The sequence below is a fragment of the Patiria miniata genome, unplaced genomic scaffold (genome assembly GCF_015706575.1).
Source record: "Patiria miniata isolate m_02_andy unplaced genomic scaffold, ASM1570657v1 HiC_scaffold_1, whole genome shotgun sequence".
Lineage (NCBI taxonomy): Eukaryota > Metazoa > Echinodermata > Asteroidea > Valvatida > Asterinidae > Patiria > Patiria miniata.
In genome coordinates, this window is record NW_024037047.1 from 34,757,208 (window position 1) to 34,778,387 (window position 21,180).

Consider the following 21,180-nt stretch of genomic DNA (forward strand, 5'->3'; position numbering starts at 1 on the left):
ATGGCACCTGGTGTGAAGTCATTTTCAAGAAAATGGCATTTTTGTATACATTTCCAACGGTGGTCGGCTGTCTACCGTTGGAAAAACCTAACTATTTTTCAACTACTGCTCCGACTTTACTCTTTTTCAGTCCAAATTTTGTTTGCTATTGGTTACATGTTCATGAACGGGTGCAGGCCAGCTAGACTGGTTCCCTTACCTTACAATTTCCGGCATCTATACACTGATCCATTTTATCTTTAGTGGAGTCAAGGAACCAGACTACTTAAACATTTTTGTTTTTCTTGGTTTTTCCAGCATTTTCGAACACAAAACTTCAAACATGTCTGTGTAACAATATTTGATATATTATACTAACCCCTCAAATAGTTCATTTCTGAAAATTACAGCTCACGCCAATGATGTACATTCCCTTTAAAAGGTAGAACCTAGAAGACTAGGAGATTTTTTTTATTTCCGTTTAAGAGTAAAGATTTCCCTTACAAAAACACCTAATTATTTTATATTCTCTGACGTGCCTTTATGTGCGCACCCCGCCCCCATCACCAATAAATAATAAAACGTCATTTCAGCTGGGTTTTGTTACTTGACCTTCCCCCGCCAACAACTAAAACAAAAATAGGCAAAATACTGACAACCTTCCAAGGATATCAAGACTATGTCTCACATCTTTCAAGTTTTATTTATTTTGTTAAATTCCTTAGTCTTATTGACATACAAATATTTAAACCAATTCATACAAACAAATACAAAAGATTCCAAATGAGGAAAAAAGTTGGGCAGAAGGCCAATAAATTTGAGAAATTAATAATCACTTTATAATATAATAGATGATTATTACATAAGCAACGACTACATGACTGTACACGGTGAAGCCAGGTTTTTGTATTTCGCCATTTTGTGAATAAGATTTTAAAAAGGGAAGATAAAACTTGGGAATGCCTCCCCCCCTCCAAAAGAAATTCCTAGATTATTTTGAAACATTTCAGGACTATGTTTTGTCTAATTAAGCTATTATGTGAAAAAAAATATTTGATGCGAGGCAAGTTCAACACTCGATATACATTGCGTTTATCCTTTTGTGAGGTTTGTTAATTATTAATGAGGAAGTGAAAAGACGTGCAAAACCACCAAGAAAAACAATTGTGCATACGAAGTAAAAAATAAAACGAGTAAAAAAAGTGCAATGAAATTAATCACAAAAGGACAAACACAAATGTAATTTGAGTGTCACTTGTACCTGTTGCAATGCATTTTGATGGATAGAAGTTCCAGAACAGTTTATTCTTTAAATTTTCCCAAAAATTTAACGTTCTTGTGTTGCTAATAAATATACAATGGAAAGAAAGTCACGTTTTAGTTAAACCGAAGTCTTGTTAAAATCGTTAAATTAAATAAAGTTTGTTTCATTTCTTCAGTTTTTAAACAATAAATTAATCCTTTTTGAAATCTTTCAAAACTCTTATGACTTAAATTGGTTTTCTTAAAAATGCACTTTCAATATCAAATAAAATTTATAGAGCAAAATTCTCCATTGTCAACTGAACAAAAAGCAGATAGAAAGCCTTAGGCGAGACCTCGGTTATAATTTACCGAGAAGATCCAATTGAATGCATTAAAGGTAAGGAGTATGAAATTATTAACTTATTGATGCAATAATTTTGGATGACCCAGGACAGATCAAAGGAACATCCCTTCTCCCAGACATGGCACTGCTAAAAAAGCCAGTGACAAATTATTACCCTTACAATAATTTTTCAGCAAGTTTCCATTATTGTCCATTGTTAACTGTCTGTTGCAGTATCCGGTAAATAATTTAATGAAATCAAAATTACTTTTCATTTTATTTTATTGTTGTTGCCTTAGTGTATAACATTAATGACGTTGCATTATGCAGTCTGATTTATCATTTCATATTGTGCAAGCTAGTTTTTTAACTCAAGTTTCCGATGAGGGCATCCTTGTCCAGTAGAGCAGCTTCGTCATTGTCCAGTCTCGTCCAAGCTTGGTGGTCCTCATGTCCTAAACATGACAAAATAAGCAAGCAAATTTAAAATATATATAAATATATTAGGAAATCAAGCACTGTGGATTTTGTAGGAGGGACAAACTACAATCAGAGGAATACGAATTATAATCCTCATACCCTGGTCTTTTTTCGTTTTCAAAGTAAACTCACCTCAAGAATCAGTAATGGCCAGGCCAGCAGGCGGTGTCAGTCCATCGTCGGTCCTCCCAGCTTACGATGGCTTGAGGCAGGCTCATCTTCATCTCAGTAAGACAATTCCATCATCAGTCAGTGGTCCTCATTTCTCTACAAGGATTCAAATGACGAAACAAAATTATCTGAAATAGTATTAAGAAATATGTGCAAGGAGAAAGAAAACTTCGATTTTTACCCCACAAAGCAACACAACGCTATACCAGCACTCGTTGTGGAAGAACACAGAGAAGCGCCAATCACCAATTTTGAGTTCTGTGACTAAGAGGAAGCCTACATGTAAACTAACTTCAAGAATCAGTAATGGGAAGCCCAGCAAGCGTGTCATCCGTTCATCTGTCGGTCCTCCTTCCTGCTTCCGGTTCCTCGAGTTTCCGTGTGATGAGGCTGTGGAGCCTTGGAGGGTTGATTTTCGTCCAGACAAAGCAGCCTAGCTCATCCAGTTGGTCTCAACTTTTAGATCATCAGTTTCTTTGATGAAAGCTGCAACTCTTTCCTAAGTGGACAGGGGTACGAAAACACTGGGCCTAGCCCATTTGTTACTAAAGTGAAACATTGTAAATGTAGCCAATAATTATGTCTAAGCCTACCTATAACCAGGTCATGGGTAGGACCCAATGGAAACCAAACGATTCTACCCATGTTTCCATTATTTCCTTTTTAAAACAGACACGATTACTTTGTCATAATGTGCCGACGCTGATAATGGCAGGTTGCTTTGGAAACTGCATATAACTCGTCACACGCGTTTAGTCAAATATTTCTGGTAGGTGTCGCAGTAAAGGTAAAAACAACACTGATTTCAGTTATTTTCGGCGTAAATTTCATCATTTTCTCAGCCACTTGTTGGAAGCGGAGAAGCATTTCTGTGAGGGTGAGAAGAAAATCCGCTCTTGATATGATTTTCACTGCAATGTTTTTACACACATTTGATTTTTTTCTTCAATTTTCGTCATATTCGTTGTCAAATATTTCAGGTATAGGTATCTCAGGAAAGTTAACAAGTAACAGTGATTTAAGCTATTATTTCTTCCAATTATAGCGGTAACTTTGGCGTAAGAATTCGTATTTTTGTCGTTTTTATGTTTTATAATAATGCAAAATAATATGCAGTCTGATTTTGGATCCAATATTCCGCAAATTGGAAAGTGTCTGATGAGGGCACCCTTGTCCAGATAGAGCAGCTTCGTAATTTTCCAGTCTCATCCAAGCTTGGCGGTCCTCATCTTCTAAAAAATGACAAAAATAGTAAACTAGCAAAATTTAGAATTAATATTTAAAGAGGAAACCAAGCATCGTAAGAGGTGACATAGTATTAAAGGAATAACAAATTTAAGTGTAGGCCTACATTTGCATGGTCTCATTTCAAGTAAACATACCTCAAGAATCGGTGATGGCCAACCAAGCAGGCAGAGTCAGTCAACCGTCGGTTCTCCCAGCTTATGGCAGCTCGAGGCAGGCTCATCCATCATAGGGCAATTCCCTCACCAGTCAGTGGTCCTCATGTCTGTAAAAAGATTCAAATGACGAAAGAAAATATCCGAATTATTATTAAGAAATATCTTAAAGGTAGAGCAAGAGGAGGGGGGCAGAAATGTTCGAATTAACACCACAAAGCAGTGCCCCACTACCAGCACTCTTTATTTTGTAGAAGAACATAGAAGAGCGCCAGATCACCCATTTTGATTACTTGTTTCTGCTCATTCTTTAGGTACATGTTGCTTAAAACTAACCTCAAGAATTAGTAATAGGAAGCCCAGCAAGCAGGTCATCCGTTCATCTGTCGGTCCTCCTCCCTGCTTCCGGTTCCTCGGGTTTCTGTTTGATGAGGCTGTCGGAGCCCTGACGATGTCTTGAGGCAGGCTCATCCTCATATCAGTAAAGCAATTCCCTCATCAGTCAATGGTCCTCACTTTGCTGAAAGGATTCAAATAACGAAAGGAAACATTTGAATTATTGAGCTGTATTCGTGCCAGGGCTCGAAAGGGGAAAGAAAACATTGAATTAACCCCACAAAGCGAAGCCCTGCTACCAGAACTCGTTTGTGGACGAACATAATAACAGAGTCAGATCGCCCATTTAAATTAGTTCTGTGACTTGATTGTTCCTGTTAAGAGGAGGCCTACATGTAAACTAACCTATTAATCAGGAATGGGAAGCCCAGCAAGCAGGTCATCCGTTCATCTGTCGGTCCTCCTCCCTGCTTCCGGTTCCTCATGTTTCTGTTTGATGAGGCTGTTGGAGCCCTGACGATGTCTTGAGGCAGGCTCATCAATCCCAGTAGAGCAATTCCCTCATCAGTCAGTGGTCCTCATTTTTCTGAAAGGATTCAAATGACGAAAGAAAACATTTGATTTATTGAGCTGTAATCGTGCCAGGGCTAGAAAGGGGAAAGACAACATTGAATAACCCCAGAAAGCAAAGCCCCGCTACCAGAACTCGTTGTTTGTAGACGAACATAGAAGAGCGCCAGATTGCCCATTTTGATTTTAGTTCTTGATTGTTTCTGTTTAAGTAGGCTACATGTACACAAACCTGATAGTCGGTAATGGGAAGCCCAGCAAGCAGGTCATCCGTTCATCTGTTGGTCCTCCTCCCTGCTTCCAGTTCCTCGAGTTTCTGTGTGATAAGGCTGTTGGAGCCCTGACGATGTCTTGAGGCAGGCTCATCAATCTCAGTAAAGCAATTCCCTCATCAGTCAGTGGTCCTCATTTTTCTGAAATGATACGAAAGAAAACATTTGAATTATTAAGCTGTATTCATGCCAGGGCTAGAAAGGGGAAAGAAAACATTGAATTAACCCCACAAAGCAAAGCCCGCTACCAGAACTCGTGTGTGGAAGAACATTATAACAGAGTCAGATCGCCCATTTTGATGAGTTCTGTGACTTGATTGATCCTGCGAAGAGGAGGCCAACATGTAAACTAACCTCAAGAATCAGTAATGGGTAGCCCAGCAAGCAGGTCATCCGTTCATCTGTCGGTCCTCCTCCCTGCTTCCGGTTCCTGAGTTTCTGTGTGATGAGGCTGTTGGAGCCTTGGAGGGTTGATTTTCGTCCAGACAAAGCAGCCTAGCTCATCTATGCAGTCTCAACTTTTAGGTCATCAGTTTCTTTGATGAAAGCTGCAACTCTTTCCTTAGTGAACAGGGTTACGAAAACACTGGGCCTAGCCCATTTGTTACTGAAGTGAAACATTCCAAAGCATTATGTCTAAGCCTACCTGTAATAAGGCCACTTGTTACCAATTAGAAACTACACGATTCTACCCATGTTTCCACTATTTACTTTTAAAAACAGACATGATCTTTTTTGTCATAATGCACACGAACATGTGCCGACACCGATAACGGCAGGTTGCCAATAAGTTGTACCCTTTCACAATGTACCTTTTTTGGTGGGGGGCGGCAATTAGGTCTTTTTGAAGGCACTTTTCGACAATGCCAACAATTTTGATGTTTTTGAAATACCGCTGTATATAACTGAAATTCAGTCATTTTCTAAACAGATATTTTGTTCATTATGGTGTGATTTTTTTCTCGTAATTTCGTCAATTTCATTTTCTTTTGCTGCCGTCATTTTCCCACCGTTTGCCAATATTCGCTTTCCGACTTTTTGAGGCAATGTACCAATTGCACCAATTTGCATGTACATGTATTTACTTCTCTCGTTGCGGATGATTAATTTTTATGCCGTTATTTTCGTCATTTTGATTTGTTATTTCGATAACCCATTTTGTTTACTTTATGGCAAGAAAAATAATACTGATTTCGGGTATTTTTACTCTCACTAACGCCGTGATGTTTTCCTCGCGTTATTTTCATCATTTTCCTAGCGTGTAGGCCTACACGTAGAAAGCGGAGTGATTTTTTTTTCGGAAAAAAAAATTCGATTACGATGTGATTTTCGCTCCAATTTATTTTGGACCGATTTGTATTTTGTTTTCCGTTTTCGTCATACGCGTAGTCAAGTAAATATCCGGGTAGGTATTTTTTATTCCAATACTGCCTAACATTTTTAAGTTGATTTCGTATTTTCGTCAATTTGAGGTTTGCCTCTTCAAAACCGTAACATTTTTTGCCCGACGTATTGCAGTTCAGAAAAAATAACACTGATTTTAAGTATTATTCCTTTCAACTTCTGCTTCGATTTTGCTTAACGATTTGACATTTTCGTAGCCGCAACGATTAATTTGATTTAAAAATTTTTAATTTTGTCTATTGTCAGAGACAACAGACGGATACCATTAAAAAAAATCACACCACACAGAGAGTAATGCACACAAAGGGAAAAAAATCAAACATGCAACATGTACAATGCAACAAAATACAATCTACTTTCGAGTTTTTTCCCTCAAAAGTCATTCTCTCTGTAAGCATTTTTTTACTCACAGATAAGCTTAATAATGAACCGAGCTAAAAAGCTCTTCACAGATTAAAAATGTCTTTTATACAAATTTATGCAAAGTATAATTAACCAAAGTTATGACTTTTGATTTTACTACGATCATTAAAATATGGTCAACTGTCAACTGTGTCCTCACTGCTCACGGCAGACTAGCGAAGTATAGACAATGCGGCGCTTTTACAGACGCTGTTAATCCCCAGATTTTTTGACCTTTTTTGTGTTACTATAAGAGCGTATATGTCACCTTAACAGAGAGCTCATCGAGGAATAAGTGTTAATTATTAACCAACAGTTTTCTATGTATGGCTATTTAAGTAGTAACGTCCTTCCGTGTTTTTGTTCAATGGTTTAAGTTTTAATGTTCAAGTTCTTCTGAAGGAAGGGGCCTCTTGGAAATCGGCGCTACTAATATGCACCGAAGAGGGTGTCCCTTACAAGTGACACTGCACCAGGCATGGTCACTGTCAATTGCCGATGGCCTAGATATTATGAATCTTGTTTGCTCTTAAACATATTATACAATTATAAAGAAATTATATCGTCGTTGGTGGACAACGCACCAGGCATTGCCACTTTCTGTAGTTGTTTTACTAACTTTGTTTAATTATTGTTTTGAGTTGGGCAAAGTACCAGCCAATGTCCGTATAGCGGGCAGCATTCCAGCTAATCGATAAAACATCACAAAATGACTCTCAATCAATTACAAAATCGACTTAGAATTTGCGAGTGAAGTTTCTTAATAGCGAAAATAAAATAAAATACACCAGTACTTTCAAGTTTATAGTTTAGGGGGACAGTGTTACTCATTATATATATATATATATTTTTGTTTTTTAGAAAACCTCTTAACTCCCCATCGCACTGCCTGCAGGCTCCATGTGCGCATGCTCGCAGCGGGCTATGCTTGCTTCCTAATTTTCTTTAGCTTCGTTTTCCCTAACACTGTTCATTGCACTTTGCTAAAACAGTTCCCTAGATTTTATCACTTCGAAGTATGGTACACGAAATCGCGCGATTACGCAGGTACGCGGATATGCGGATATGCGGATACGTGGGTACGAAGACCAAGAGGAGATGAACACATTGTTCTTATTTAGGGCCTACTACTATACATATGACAATCACAACGTACGTACGTGATACATTTAATTTATCACATACGTACGTGATAATATAATGTTACGTACTAACGCAATATTAGTATTATTATTGCGTACATACCTGATAAATAAGTACATATTACGTACGTACATGTATTGCATATGTAAGTGATAATACGTGTATCCTTAAACGAGTATACGTTGTGTATACGTACTTAATAATTATCACGTGGGCCCTACGTACGTAATAATTATCACGTGGGCCCTACGTGATAATATTACCTACGTACGTGATAATATTCAAGTACGTGCGTGAGTTACGTACGTACGTGACAATAACACATACGTAATAGTATTATGAAAAAAAAAACTAAATAACTCCCATGTCCCTTCACGGTCTTCGTACCAAATCGTCTCCGGTCAAGCCAAAAAAAAACAAACCACGAGTTTGCCGAACATTACGTATGAATATGCCTTATTGTCGAACGGAAAAGCGATAGAACGCGGTGCGGAGGTTTCTAAACGCGTATGAGAATATTTCGCCGAATCTAAATGCCTATAACATTATCCTAACACTCCTACAGATCCAGCAGCTGCTTTGCTTTGCGGATGCTGCATAATGCACGCCTGCAGCGTCTGCACTCCTCCCAACTTAACATACAAAAAAACCTAATTAATTGTTTGCATCACTTGCACTAACGTTTTGCCCAGAATGTTGACTAGGTTTTATATTGTTTCAATTTATTTTTTAGTTTCTGAGACTGAGGTGGAAAGCGTCTTCTAACCTTCTCCAGAAAGGGAGTTACATAAGACCTGCAAGTCAATGTGACAATGAAGGAGACACTGTCACAGGTTTATCATTGAAAATACTGGTGTAAATTAGCGAGTTTACTAATTATTCAGGGACAACAATTTGAAGAAGAAAAAGCTTTCCACTGGAATGCTACCCTTCAACTGTTTCACGTGCGAACGCAATGTCACTGCACGTGTCTGACGAATTCTTTCGAAATTGTATTTTCTCCCCACGTGCGAACACAATGTCACTGCACGTGTCAAATTCCTATTGGCAATGCATTATTATTGAATAAAATAATAATTTTCGTTCAACCTTAATTCTGCTGTAATTTATCTTCTATGTAAACTTTTTTTAACATCCAATGAAATTTAAGGAGTTCTCTGTTTCAGGTGACAAAACTCTACTTTTACCAGAACTTACACACGTTATACACATGTACATTAATCAGAGACATGTAACGTACCTCTTTCTACTCTTGAAGACATTGCCCCTCTTGGTGTTGATCTTGTAGTAAATGGTAACGATGTCTTTGTTAATACAATATAAATTGGACACAATGCGCACGTTCAATTAGAATAAACAATTTCATACAGAGCCAAAATGATAATTTTGAACAGCGTAATGAGTTGCATGCAGTGAGCGTGAGGAGCACAACGACAGTAATGAAGGCTTAGCCCAGCACCGAAACAACAGCTTAAGATAAAGCCCGTGCACGCTAGGTCGCTGTACCATGGTGATCAGCGAGGCATGAATGTAACAATAGGGCTGGAGTCTGAGTGGAAATCTTCTAAACACGTTATTTGCATAATGTGCATTCAGCACAAGCCTGGGTTAGAAATGAGAATCGGATAGAATGATAATGACGTAATCCCGATGGGCGATTTCATTTTGGTCACGAGACTTACTTAGAGGGTACGTGGCACAGTTTTATACTGATCAACATGAGTTGAAAACAATTGCCTGTTTAAATAAATTTGTAAAGGACGAAAACAAAATGTACTGCACCCACTTTTGGGGGTTGAATTTTTGGACTGACCGGTTACAGTCGCATCACCGGGGCACTTGCTCAATAAAAGGCATCTTCCGTTGGTGTAGCAGCGTATCCAGCTGGGGTTTTTTTTTGGGGGGGGGGGGGGACACATCCGTGCTGAACTTGATGTCGACATGTTTTTTTCACCGGACACTTGGTCTCCGTAAAATCAAATGGGGGGGGGGCTGGGCTGGTACCCGGTTTTTAAAAAAATTGGAGCGCTCTTCGAAACCGGCCATTTTATTCTGGTTCTGTATCTGGTGGAATATACTGCATGCATAGTCTCATCAGTAGGGATGTAATATGCAGACGCCATGGTGACCGAGCAGATATTTACATGAAGTTGTAGCGTTTTCAAATTATCAATTCGTCTTAATTTTCAGTTAATTATCACACTTTAATTGTCAATGTTCCTTTTGAACTTTTTAATGATTAATTCTCTTGAATGCATTACTCATTGTTTTCCTTGTATACACATACACCCACACAGTGCCTATGCAATGTGTAGTCCCTATACTTTTATACAGAGCAAATGACCTTCACTGCCCACACACAAGTATTTGCTTCTTAGTACAACCAAGTTACATTTTTAAGGAACTGTATTACTCATTCCTAGTCATTTTTCTGAGACTTAAGGAAACCACGATATGACCATGGAGGAATAAGAACATTCCTCCATGATATGACTAAGTTTCCCCATTCTTAAGTATTTCTTATTCTCAAGACTTCCTGTTTCCACCAGTATGTAAGTGCTGCTCCACTAGCAGTAGGCCTATCTCATTCTGTTTCAATTCTGTTTCAATTCCAATTCTGTTCCATTTCTATTCTAGTCTATTTCAGTTCACCCAGTTCTCTTTGTCTCAGTTCACTGTAACCAGTTCAATCAATCAATGTGTATTAAAATATTGTTGTGGAATAAACAGTCACGGTAAACACAGTCCTCAACCAAATTGTGTATCGACCTATCCATTCCCCAACAAAGTGGGCCCCCTGATGATGTCATCTATGTTAAGAGACAGAAATTCTGACTTGAAAATTCCAATGCTTGGTGCTTGACGTATTTCCGGTTGAATTTATAATGTGCCCATTTTCAAGGCCCATTGTAGAGGTTTTAGGGCTCGGATTTTCATATTCCCCGCTCATATCAGAACTCTCAGGCTATACCATTTTGGGAAAACAAATTATCCGAAATTTTAGAGCCAGTTTTGTTTTTATCTCGAGGGGGCCGGCACATTTTATGCTCAAGGGGGGCACATTTATGTCCGCAGGAGGGGCACTTGGAAAAATCTAGGGGGTGGGGGTGGGGGTGGAGTGTTACCCCGGTTTCGCTGCACCTGGGCCCGAACTAGGGACAACTAAATCGTACTAAATAATTTATTTCACGACACTGTCGATGATCGCAATTTTTTTCTAGACATTGAAGATCTACAACATCTTTTTTTTCCGCGACATGAAATTCACGATATATGTATGGTGGTGTACGATAATGATCATCGGGAATGCAACGAAATAAACGGAGTTTTTTTCTAATAAAGGTATACGGTGTGTGGGTGGACTATGATTGACCTATCCAGTAAGCACCGCCCATGGTGTTCTGACCAATCACAGCCGTGACTTAATGTCCGACGTGCTCGCACAAAAGTCACGCGCGTATGATGCGCGCGGCAGGAAAATGCATTGTGGCATTGGATAGGAGCACATGTTAATTTGCCCAGTGCGCAGTGGGCGGGGTTTACTGGATCGGTCCATTAATCCGGTTCGTCATACACCATTAGGGACACACTCTTGGAAAAAAAGGACTGATTAACATGGTTGACTTATTCCTTATGATGGGACTTGCGTTTTGGCCGGTCAATTTAACGTGATCGGCTGACTGATAAGGTTTACGCACAAAACCCCGAGCCAACAAGGTTTTTGTATAGAAGCTGCCCAACCACATTTTGCGAGAGTGTGCCCGTAATGCAAGGATATCTTGAAAAAAAAAATAATAATAATGACAGTGCGGGAACACATTGCCCGATCGTAGCATAAAACCAAATGGAGCCAAATTATTCAAACGCCACTTTTGAAGGATTTCCGGTACAAATGCAAGAAACTATTGATCTTAAGAATTTGGGTTGGAAACACATTAGCACAGCTGTACCGATATTCGCGGAGTGCCCGGGACCTACTAGTCGCGCGTAGCAGCCGGTCTATTTCGCGGTCCGTTCATGGTGACTGCGGGCGTGCGGCATGTACCGCGTTCACCGTTTGTCAATCTCAACTTTAGGTCCTCAGTTTCACTAAAAAGTATTTTAAGAATTAGGGATGTATAATTTGAAAAAAAAACAAATAGTTATTTGTTTGTTCTTAAAATGTTATAGGAGGAGCTGAGGCTCAACTTTCAGAATCTAACCCGAAACTCAGATAACAAAGCTGATTTGAACGTGATTTACCCTCTTCTCTTGCGGAAGGGATTGTTTTATTTTCATGTGTGACCTTTTTATTATTGGTTATCATTACCATTTATTATAATAATTATTGTTATTGTATCAGACATCATTTCAAATGGCGTTTAAATAATTTGGCTCCATTGAGATTCACGACACGACCGGGCATGCAATGTGTTCCAGGGGGCAAGTCGGTCAGGGGGCGAGTAGGTCAGGGGGCGAGTCGGCTAAGGAGGCAAGTTGGCGGAGGGCGAGTCGGCTAGCAGGGGAGTTCGCCAGGGGCGAGTCGGTAAGGGGCAAGTCAGTCAGGGGGCGAGTCAGTCAGGGGGCGAGTCGGTAAGGGGCGAGTCGGTAAGGGGCGAGTTGACCTGCAATCGTTTATTTCTAGCGCTGCAAAAGTTGTTTTGATGAGCCATTGACATTTCACAAATTTACATTTTAGGTAAACAAAAAACACCCACCCCCTCCTTCCCAACAAACAAGAGGCCCACTTTCAGAGGGTTGCAGACGCAAAAACACAAATGTTTTATTTTTATAAAATAAAACGTACAAATTGAAAAGCGAAATTGATGACGATAAAATGAATTTACAAAACCTCAGTTTATCAGCACAAGCATATCAAAACTCATCTTTTTTTGTCCAAATTGCACGTACAACGAGTAAACAAAAACAATTTGGTTTGGCACTGTAGCTGTTGAGAAACATATATCTTCAGAAATATTAGATTCAAAATAAGCATAGACAAATTAATATATCTTTGGCACTGTATGAGATGTGCAAAAAAGAATGATAGGTAGACACAGATCTACATGTATCTTAATAATGTGACCTACTGAGGCAAAATGAAAAATGTCCCCCAAAACCTTGTTTTGAGTAATCAACGTCGGATAAACTAGTAAAATCATGTCCAAATCGATATTGATTGTTTTGAATTTTTGAGTAGCCCAAGATTCACACTACGCATTTTTGTTGGAGAAAAAAATACCCACAAAAGTGGGGGGGGAAATGAACATTTTCACGGCCATTGGCGGCGCAATGCGTGTCTCTTTTTTCAAAGCCGTTTTTCTCGACAGGAGGTTGTCGCAACTTGGCAGGACACTGTTGAAGTCACTGCTTCAAATCTTTGGAATCAATTAAGCAACAGAAATAAATTTGGTCTCAATGGAAAGCCTATGATTTGCGCTTTAACATGATGTAAAATAACGTGAACATTCAAAGGTGGGGGTTATTCCTCATTATGCTATGGCAGGTCACAAGTACTTGAAATGAGAAAGTCATAACGAAAAAGAACATGAAGGCAATATAAAGGTTATAATAAAGATAATATTCCTGTAAAGCTCCCATTTTTTTGTGGATAAAACTATCCATAGTTGATGAGTGAATCTCATTCTGCTTTTGCCCCATCAACCCTTTTCCCCCCCATTAAATGTTGACTATTTATTTGTAAGTCATACTTATGGTTCACACATAAAAATAATATAATTTGATATAGATTCGCGGATCAAATATCTATTAGAACAAACGGTATTTGTAAAATTTGTGAGGAAATCAAAACCAAATCAAAACAACATAGTATATTGGAGTTGGTAACAGTTATACACAAATTATGTGCATTACAACAAATCAATATATATATACTTTTTTTTTTTACAGGTGGTGGGCTCAACTCTTTTCTTCTTATTTTACATAATTGTATCCAACTACCATTCCTATACACCAGATGTCAATAACGATTTTTGAGCTGTCAAAGCAGTAAATAAAGCTTTTTTGTGTAGCTAACGTGCTAGAAAAAATATTGTTACAGCGGAAGACTTGGGCCAGAATAAGAGTCATGCAGCAGTGGTTCTGTGCAAATGTATAATCATTAGGCCAAAAAAAAGGTCTCCGGTTTCTGGTATGGAGCTTGTCCAAAAAGTGGTGCGGCGACGCGGCTTTTTTTTACCTGTCTTTTTTTGCTTCAAATGTCGGCTGATGACTGCAAATGGTGCCCGACTAAACTTCGTGCAAATATATGGGAGTCCAGAGAGGCCACATAAAGCTTATTCTCGATCATAACCCCATATAAAAACAAGGTAAAATTGTGCAGCAGCAGGATTCCAGTCAAACCAGTGAGTTTGGCGGTTTTGAGACATCATCTTTCATTGAAAAAAAAACCTTTTTCATTTTGCCGATGCGCATGGCTACGGCGACGCGTGCGCATACCAGAAACCGGACGCGCATGGCTACGGCGACGCGCGCGCATACCAGAAACCGGAGGCTTTTTTTTTTTGGCCTTAGCTGACACTGACTAATGCACTAGTCTGTGATAGATGGATTAAAGTTTTCTTTGCACAAAAGAAAGCAGAATTGATGTAAATTTGAATTAGATGGCCTAAAGATATAACCCTAAGCCCATAAAGGCTCTTTGGGGGTCAGGACCAAATACTACAGAATACTACATGTGATGTTCACACTTGTATGGAAAGAAATGTACTGATATTACTACCGATTACTACTTGGTAGTATTTTGTAGCTTTATGGGCGCTTAGGGTTAACAGGAATCCCACTTCTGCAACCAATTTTGTAGCTTTATGGGCGCTTAGGTTAAGGAAATACACTTGTTCATTTTCAGATGTATTTACATGTATGCATGCAAATCATACTATAACTCTTAAATTTGCACAAAGCCATTCTGTATTCACTTTTATAATATCTGTTTTATCAAGTTAATTTTAAATGCTGGATTTAAGAAAAATTAAGAAAGAATACTGATTATCTGTCTGGATATCATGGATGATATTCTGAACGTTTTAACTAAAGCATGCCTTTCAATTGTCTACAAATATGATTACATAAAACGTCTTTGGTATTATAAATTTAATAAAGAATATTTGTAACTTTCTTTCAGTAGTCAGTCCGTGTTTCATCAGTTTTGGTATCATACTTTCTGCCTAGAACACTTCATGCAAGAGTTACCATTAATATAAAAAAAACGAGTTTTGTCTTGGTATATTCTATTGTTGGGTTGGAGAGTGGCAAGCCTTCTTGCTTTTCTCCCAGAATTCACTCAGACGATTGTCGCAATTCTCACAGAAGCTGGTGAAATCCTGCAACAGTCTCTCAAGAAACTTCTCATCTGCGGAGGAGCTTGTGCGCCAGCGTTTGGTGAGCAGGTAGTTGGGCACCCACAGGAATCCCACTTCTGCAACCATATTTGATGCCCGGTCTTGCATGGGAAGCCCTTTCTGGTCAGGCTCTGTCTTGACATATGTCCTTGCCTCCTGGTCCGTTGGGCTGTTTCCGGACGTCGAAGCACCGTAAATGGGCAAAAGGTCATCCCAGAATGTAGTGTCCTGATTGGTGGGTGGTACGATGAGGATGAGGGCCATGCCCGTCATATGGACATATTGAATTTGGTCTTTAATGGAATGCTGGGATGTGATGGGAGAGAGGGGGAAGGGTTCGCTGGCCTTGATGAAACCAAACCTGCACAGGGGAAAAAGATCATTATGGTCTTTCAAAATTGGCAGTGGTAGATTTCATTGTAATATTTTGGTACGCAAAATGAAAAAGAAAAGAGTGATATGCTTAGGTTACACCTCTTTGTTCCGACACCCCTATGTTCCGACACCCCTATGTTCCAACTGCACATATTCCTATTCCTAACCCTAACCCTAACCCCAACCCCAACCCTAACCTTGAGTAACACAATCTTATGTGCTGATTGTCGGAGCATAGGGGTGTCGGAACATAGGGGTGTCGGAACATAGAACAGTCACCATATGCTTATTCTTATTATCAAAAGTAAAAAGCAACGTTAGTCATATAGTTGGCATGATTCCATCCCTTCCAACTCTGTGACCAAGGTGCGAATCCCACCCATATGTGGATTGGGTTTTCAGTCTGTGCATAATTCCGTGGGTTTTCCCTGGAATGACATTCTGGTTTCTACTCCCATCTCTGAAATAAAAACATTTCTTCAATGTGTACTCTCTTTAGGCCTCCCTAGGAACTTGTGCGCTTGTGCGTTTTGGGGAACCCTTAATTTCATTATCAGAAAAAACAAAACAACAATACATCTAAAAGTTTGGCATGGTAGTTATGAATGCAGGTTGATGGGGAATATCATTTAAAAGTCATTGGGGACATGGTTAAAATGATAAATCTGTGATTCATATATCAGATTAGCATTTTATCATTTGACCAAAAGCAGTGTCATTCTTTAATTGACAGAATTATAAGTTATCCTGCAAGCGCAAGTGCAACATAGAAAATGTAGTGCGTCTGTGTCCGACATACGACGAGCAGCCTTGTGGTATGTGGGACAGACGCACTACATTTTCCATGTTCCACGAGCGCAAGCGCGATAACAAATTTTCTTCTAGTTAAATTTCTACCAATTTATATTTTTTTGAATTTGGGTCCAGATCATTCTGACTCGCCCTGTAGAATTGAAACAAAATAGGCACTTTTTGAACTTAAACAATTTGTAATCTGAAACATGATGACGTCAATTTCTGACGTATTTCTGTATGAGCTTGATGTTCATATGTAGCAAGTTTGAAATGTTTTGGAAAATTATTGTCCAGATAACAAAAACACAACCAACAAGGAACAGACAAAAACAAAAGGGTGATGGGGATCAGCTTCCCCACCCAAATAAAAACAAAACGTACCTCTTCAGAATTGTCTCCTGGAGTAAGTGAACTCTCCTCTCTTGGCTGCTAGGGTCAATGTGCTCAAATAACCTTTGACCTGTGCCTGCTTGAAGACACTGAATGTCAAGAGGGATGAAGCGAGGGCAGGCGAGCGGGTTGTTGAAGTGAGGACATTGGTTGAAGGCATCCATGGGAGCAGGAACAAGATGGAAGCCACACTGGACAGCTTTACGAGCCCAACCTTGCAGCTGAATCGGAGGTGAACACAGAGGCAACAAAAAAAGCTTAGGCCAAGAGCGCGAATTAACATAAAACAATGTAATGCATCCGTGTCTGATATGCCACAAAGCAAGTGCAACACAGATGCACTACATATGTCATGTGCCCAATTTTTCTAGAAGCAAACTTGATACACAGTACAAATGCAACTAGTGTGCGGTGGTCAGTGGTCACGTTGAATGCGATTATACCTGTGCATTCATCTTAACCACTTCGCGCAGGTTTTTTTTGGCCAAAACTTTCGAAATTTTCAAAAGGCAAAATGTCCCTGCCAACTTCTGATATGCAGCCAAACACCATACATACTGATCGCAAGAGTGATTTTGACACTATTTGTACGGTATTTCTTGCCGAAACCTCGTATGATGTGTCAATACTCCGGGGTGTGCACTGGAGTGTAAATTGTGCAACAATAGGCCGTGCACAACGGCCCACAGAATCAGCACACGGTGCGCCTCCACAGACTTTGTGTGTGTGTGTACAAAAGGCACGAGGGATTAGCGTGTTTAGGCATCACCCGGAGGCAAGTCGAGGCAATCTTGATCCATCAGCCGTGCCTGTGCACAAAAACAGCCAGTGTGTGTTACCACAGCCTCCGGGTGCGAACTGGTTAATAGGCTTTTGTTTGTGGACTACGCAATGAAACCACACTGTGGTTGTCATAATGCTTGAAAATAAGACAGTACATGTATTATGAAATGTCTTATGAGCCTGGTGACATGATGTAATAATATTCTCCAGCTTATCAGGCCCATAAGACATTATGGAGTATTTAGGTCAAGAATGCAATTTCAGCACAATCAGTTAAGGTGGAAATCCTGACAAATCGAGTCGACTTTATGTTCGAGTCAATTTGAGTCACTGATATTTGATCATCATCCAATTACAGAATGGAAGAAGGAATACAAGGCACCAGTTTATTTCTACGTAATAAGCAGCCACAAACTTGACGGATACGTGAGGTATGAAACATAAATACGTTACCGTGAGTCACTGTAAATATATTCTCGCACAGTTTTGGGAGTCGAGTCCTCTGACGAGGGACTTGAGTTGAGTTGAGTCAAGTCATTTTCTCGCAGTGAATTGAGTCAAATAAGTCAGTTACCCATTGGGAATCGAGCCTAGTGAGTCGCAAAAAATTGTGACTCAAGCCAGACTCAAATTGAGACACTACTCAAGTCATTACAACTCTGTCAAGTTCTAAAACCGCATTGAATATCAAGTGCTTATCAAGTTGTGTGAGGGCCAAACCCAATATTAAAGCTATAGTCCATCATTTATAGCTATCCGAAAGAGTAACTGGCTTATTATTGTTGGAAAACATACTTGGTTGAAAGATAGTAAGTGGACTAAACTCCATGTGAAATAAATCTTTCTGGCAAGCTATCATTTTGAAGTAATCCACGAAAGAAGGCCTTTCAAACGGTGTGTCTTAAGATGCACGGTAGGAAAATTTAAATTAGTAGTTCGTTTTGTTATTCGGCGCAGCGCGCGCAAGCATTGGCACGACGCACAGGGCGCGCGCGGTTGCTAAATTCGTTGGATCAGTGCGCGACATCGCGTATAGCTGCAATTCAAAACCATTCAAAACATGATTCAGCAACTTTTGATTTGAAATTGAGATCCTAGAATGCTGTTTTTCTCGGAATATACAGCTGAAGCTGAGCTGAAACTTTGTCAGGTTAGTTGTTCAGTATCCTTCATTAGATTTTGAACACTTTTGTTGCTACAAACGAACAAAATGCACAAATTACAAATGATGGACTATATCTTTAACATTAAAATAGGAATTCAGAGCAACCTACCACTTCCACCAGGAGACTTGGAGTGGATACCAGCCACTCCACTTGGAAGCCCCAGGCCTCATCCGCACAGAAACAGCCATTGTAGTTGATGTGACACCATTCTACCCGGTCTGTCTTTGCTGTGTAGCTGTCATACAGTAGGCTCTTCAGAGAAGCTGGCTTGACAACTGCATCAACAATGAGATCAAACTAACACATTTTAATTCGGGCGATTCACAATGCAGTGCGCCACCAAGAGTTTGCCACCGAGAGTTCATTTTTCAAGTTTACGGTCAACAAAACATGGCCCATTTGAATGAGTGTCAGTAAACAACTTGAGCTAATGTCATAGATTGGGGCACAGCGTTCTGCTGCCATACAAAAAAACCACCATATTGATAAAAGGAAAAGAAATGGGCAAACAGATGCTCGAATCATACACTTACAAAACCACTGACCGGAAAAACTAACAATTTCAAATGTCCTGTGCTGCGAATTTGTTGACCATCTCCCACAATGCACTGGGAAAAATGAACTCTCCGTGGCAAACTCTTGGTGGCGCACTGCATTGTCAATCGCCCGAATTCAATGTTTTTGTGATATCTGCATAGATACAGGCATGTACACCCCAGGAACATTACTTACCTTGTACACAGGGTTTTATTCTGATGTACGTTGTTAAAGGGTAAAGAAAGGTATAATGGGTTGGATGGGTACAAAGAAGGTATAAAAATGGGAGAAAAGGAAAGGGTTTGTGGGTACATGGATGTTACAAGGGGGTTAGGATGGGGAGGTAATACAAAAGTTATATCGGGTATGGGGGTAACTCAATCATCATGGAGTGATGGGGTACAAGAAGGGTGTAAAGAAGTTAAAAGGTAGCATAACTAAGGGAGTAAATGTGTGTTCCGGAGGTATTATAACACTCTGTTTAAGACTGGTGGGAGTCTGGATGGGTAATTATCACCCATCCAGACTTCCACCGGTCTTAAACAGAGTGTTTAATACCGACCCAACACATATTTATTCCCATTCATAAATACCTTTTCGGTCAAAAAACCAAATCTTTTCGGTCTAAAAATAAACAAAAGTCAAAAACTAGATGTTGCCAACCATTTTGTTCAAGAATTTTACTTCATGTTTTACGAAACACCCCTCTGACTATAATATGGAATGGCCCTCCACAACTCGTTACCTTATAAAGACATTGGCGTGCGTGTTGCGCGTACCGCGCAATGTCGCACAAAACGTAGCTGGGCTGGTGTAGTGTGAATTTCGGACTCATGATGAAAAACTTATTCACTGGTACTATTGTGCATGCATAAGTGAGGAATGTGAACGTTCAAACGGATTTTATGGGAGTCCAAATTTCATGTGACACTGGAAAAGTGTTTAAGACCAGCTAGCCATGTCTTTATCATCCATTTAAGACCGGCCACGTGACGGGCTCTCGACCAATAGGAATGCGTAACCTGTCTTAGGTTATTATGAATAAAGGGTATAGGTAAGGGTGGTGAAAGGAGTTTCATACATGAGTTTGTTATTAGAGGATACAATTTGAGGGTAAGAGTATGTATCATTAAGGGATGAAAATAAATCAATGTAATGGGTGACGCTAGCAACAAGAAACTGCCGATATGTGGCCCAGTACGATCAGTTCTAAGCCCAAACTAAACTCTCTAAACGGCCTCTAAACGTCTTATGTTCAACTGCAGTTTGACCTCCCCCCCCCCCCCCCCCCAATGGTACTTCATTTGTCTGTTCTGCTTTGACGGTACGCTTTTTCATTATAGAGCACTAATTAAGGAATATTAATTGAGAAGCAGAGATGTTTAAGACATTCATTACCCCCTGAAAGTGATATATTCACAACGTGTCTACCGGGATTCGAACCCAGGACATTTGTATTGCGCTCACCTTCAGACTTGATCTCTTGAGCCTCCTCATCAGAGTCCATGCTGGTACCGTGTATCGTTTCCACAAAGCTGGTCATGATGGTTGTGGCTGGCGACACAGGGCGGGGCAGGACAGGTAGCAAGAATTGTGGGATATCAGAGGGTGGAGCAGAGGGGCTGCAGACGGCAACCTCAAACCACTCGTTGTGGAAGTTGTCGTTGATCTTGGAGTAGGCATGGCTGTGGTGACCAGGACGTGGAGCTCTGTCTTGATGGAGATTTCCTGGACTTATCTGATCTGACAACACCAATGTAAATCAAAAGGAAAACTGTCTGCTCAGCAGATAACAAATCTGAGCAAATTTATATGTTGAGCAAAGATCTGGGCCCAATTTCACGGCGCTGCTAAGCACACAATTTTCTGCTAACAGAGCCTCTGTCTATTTCATGGAGACCGTAAGCATAAGCACAGCAAAAGGCACACTTACTTCAGAGGAAAAATGCTTAACCTAGTGACGTAACAACAGAAATCTCCATGCACGCGCGACCGTTAGCACACAACGCCGTGAAATAGTGCTTAAGGTTAGCAAATTTTTTTGCTATG

The 21,180-nt window shown here is 39.9% G+C and overlaps 1 protein-coding gene and 1 long non-coding RNA gene across 5 annotated transcripts in view; both read right to left on the reverse strand.

Annotated features, from left to right (window-relative positions):
* Nucleotides 1-643: 643 nt before the first annotated feature.
* On the reverse strand, nucleotides 644-9,352 carry LOC119729156. Of its 4 annotated transcripts, none has more exons than XR_005271192.1 (5): nucleotides 3,955-4,031; nucleotides 3,601-3,728; nucleotides 2,511-3,450; nucleotides 2,180-2,314; nucleotides 644-2,022 (listed from the first exon to the last, which is right to left on the reverse strand). It is a non-coding gene; the product is annotated as an uncharacterized LOC119729156 (long non-coding RNA). The 4 variants fall into 4 exon arrangements; XR_005271195.1 differs by having other exon boundaries at nucleotides 2,511-2,748; nucleotides 3,955-4,014; XR_005271196.1 differs by lacking the exons at nucleotides 3,601-3,728; nucleotides 3,955-4,031 and adding an exon at nucleotides 8,986-9,352 and having other exon boundaries at nucleotides 2,511-2,748.
* Nucleotides 9,353-14,825: 5,473 nt separating this feature from the next.
* Nucleotides 14,826-21,180, reverse strand: part of LOC119733161 (GATOR complex protein DEPDC5-like) — a 7,338-nt gene continuing 983 nt past the window's right edge. The window contains exons 2-5 of the mRNA XM_038206741.1: nucleotides 20,599-20,874; nucleotides 18,703-18,869; nucleotides 16,637-16,866; nucleotides 14,826-15,446 (exon numbers count right to left, since the gene is read on the reverse strand). Coding sequence (XP_038062669.1) covers nucleotides 14,975-15,446; nucleotides 16,637-16,866; nucleotides 18,703-18,869; nucleotides 20,599-20,874 — 1,145 coding nt within the window. The 3' untranslated portion in view covers nucleotides 14,826-14,974. The remainder of the gene's footprint in view (nucleotides 15,447-16,636; nucleotides 16,867-18,702; nucleotides 18,870-20,598; nucleotides 20,875-21,180) is intronic.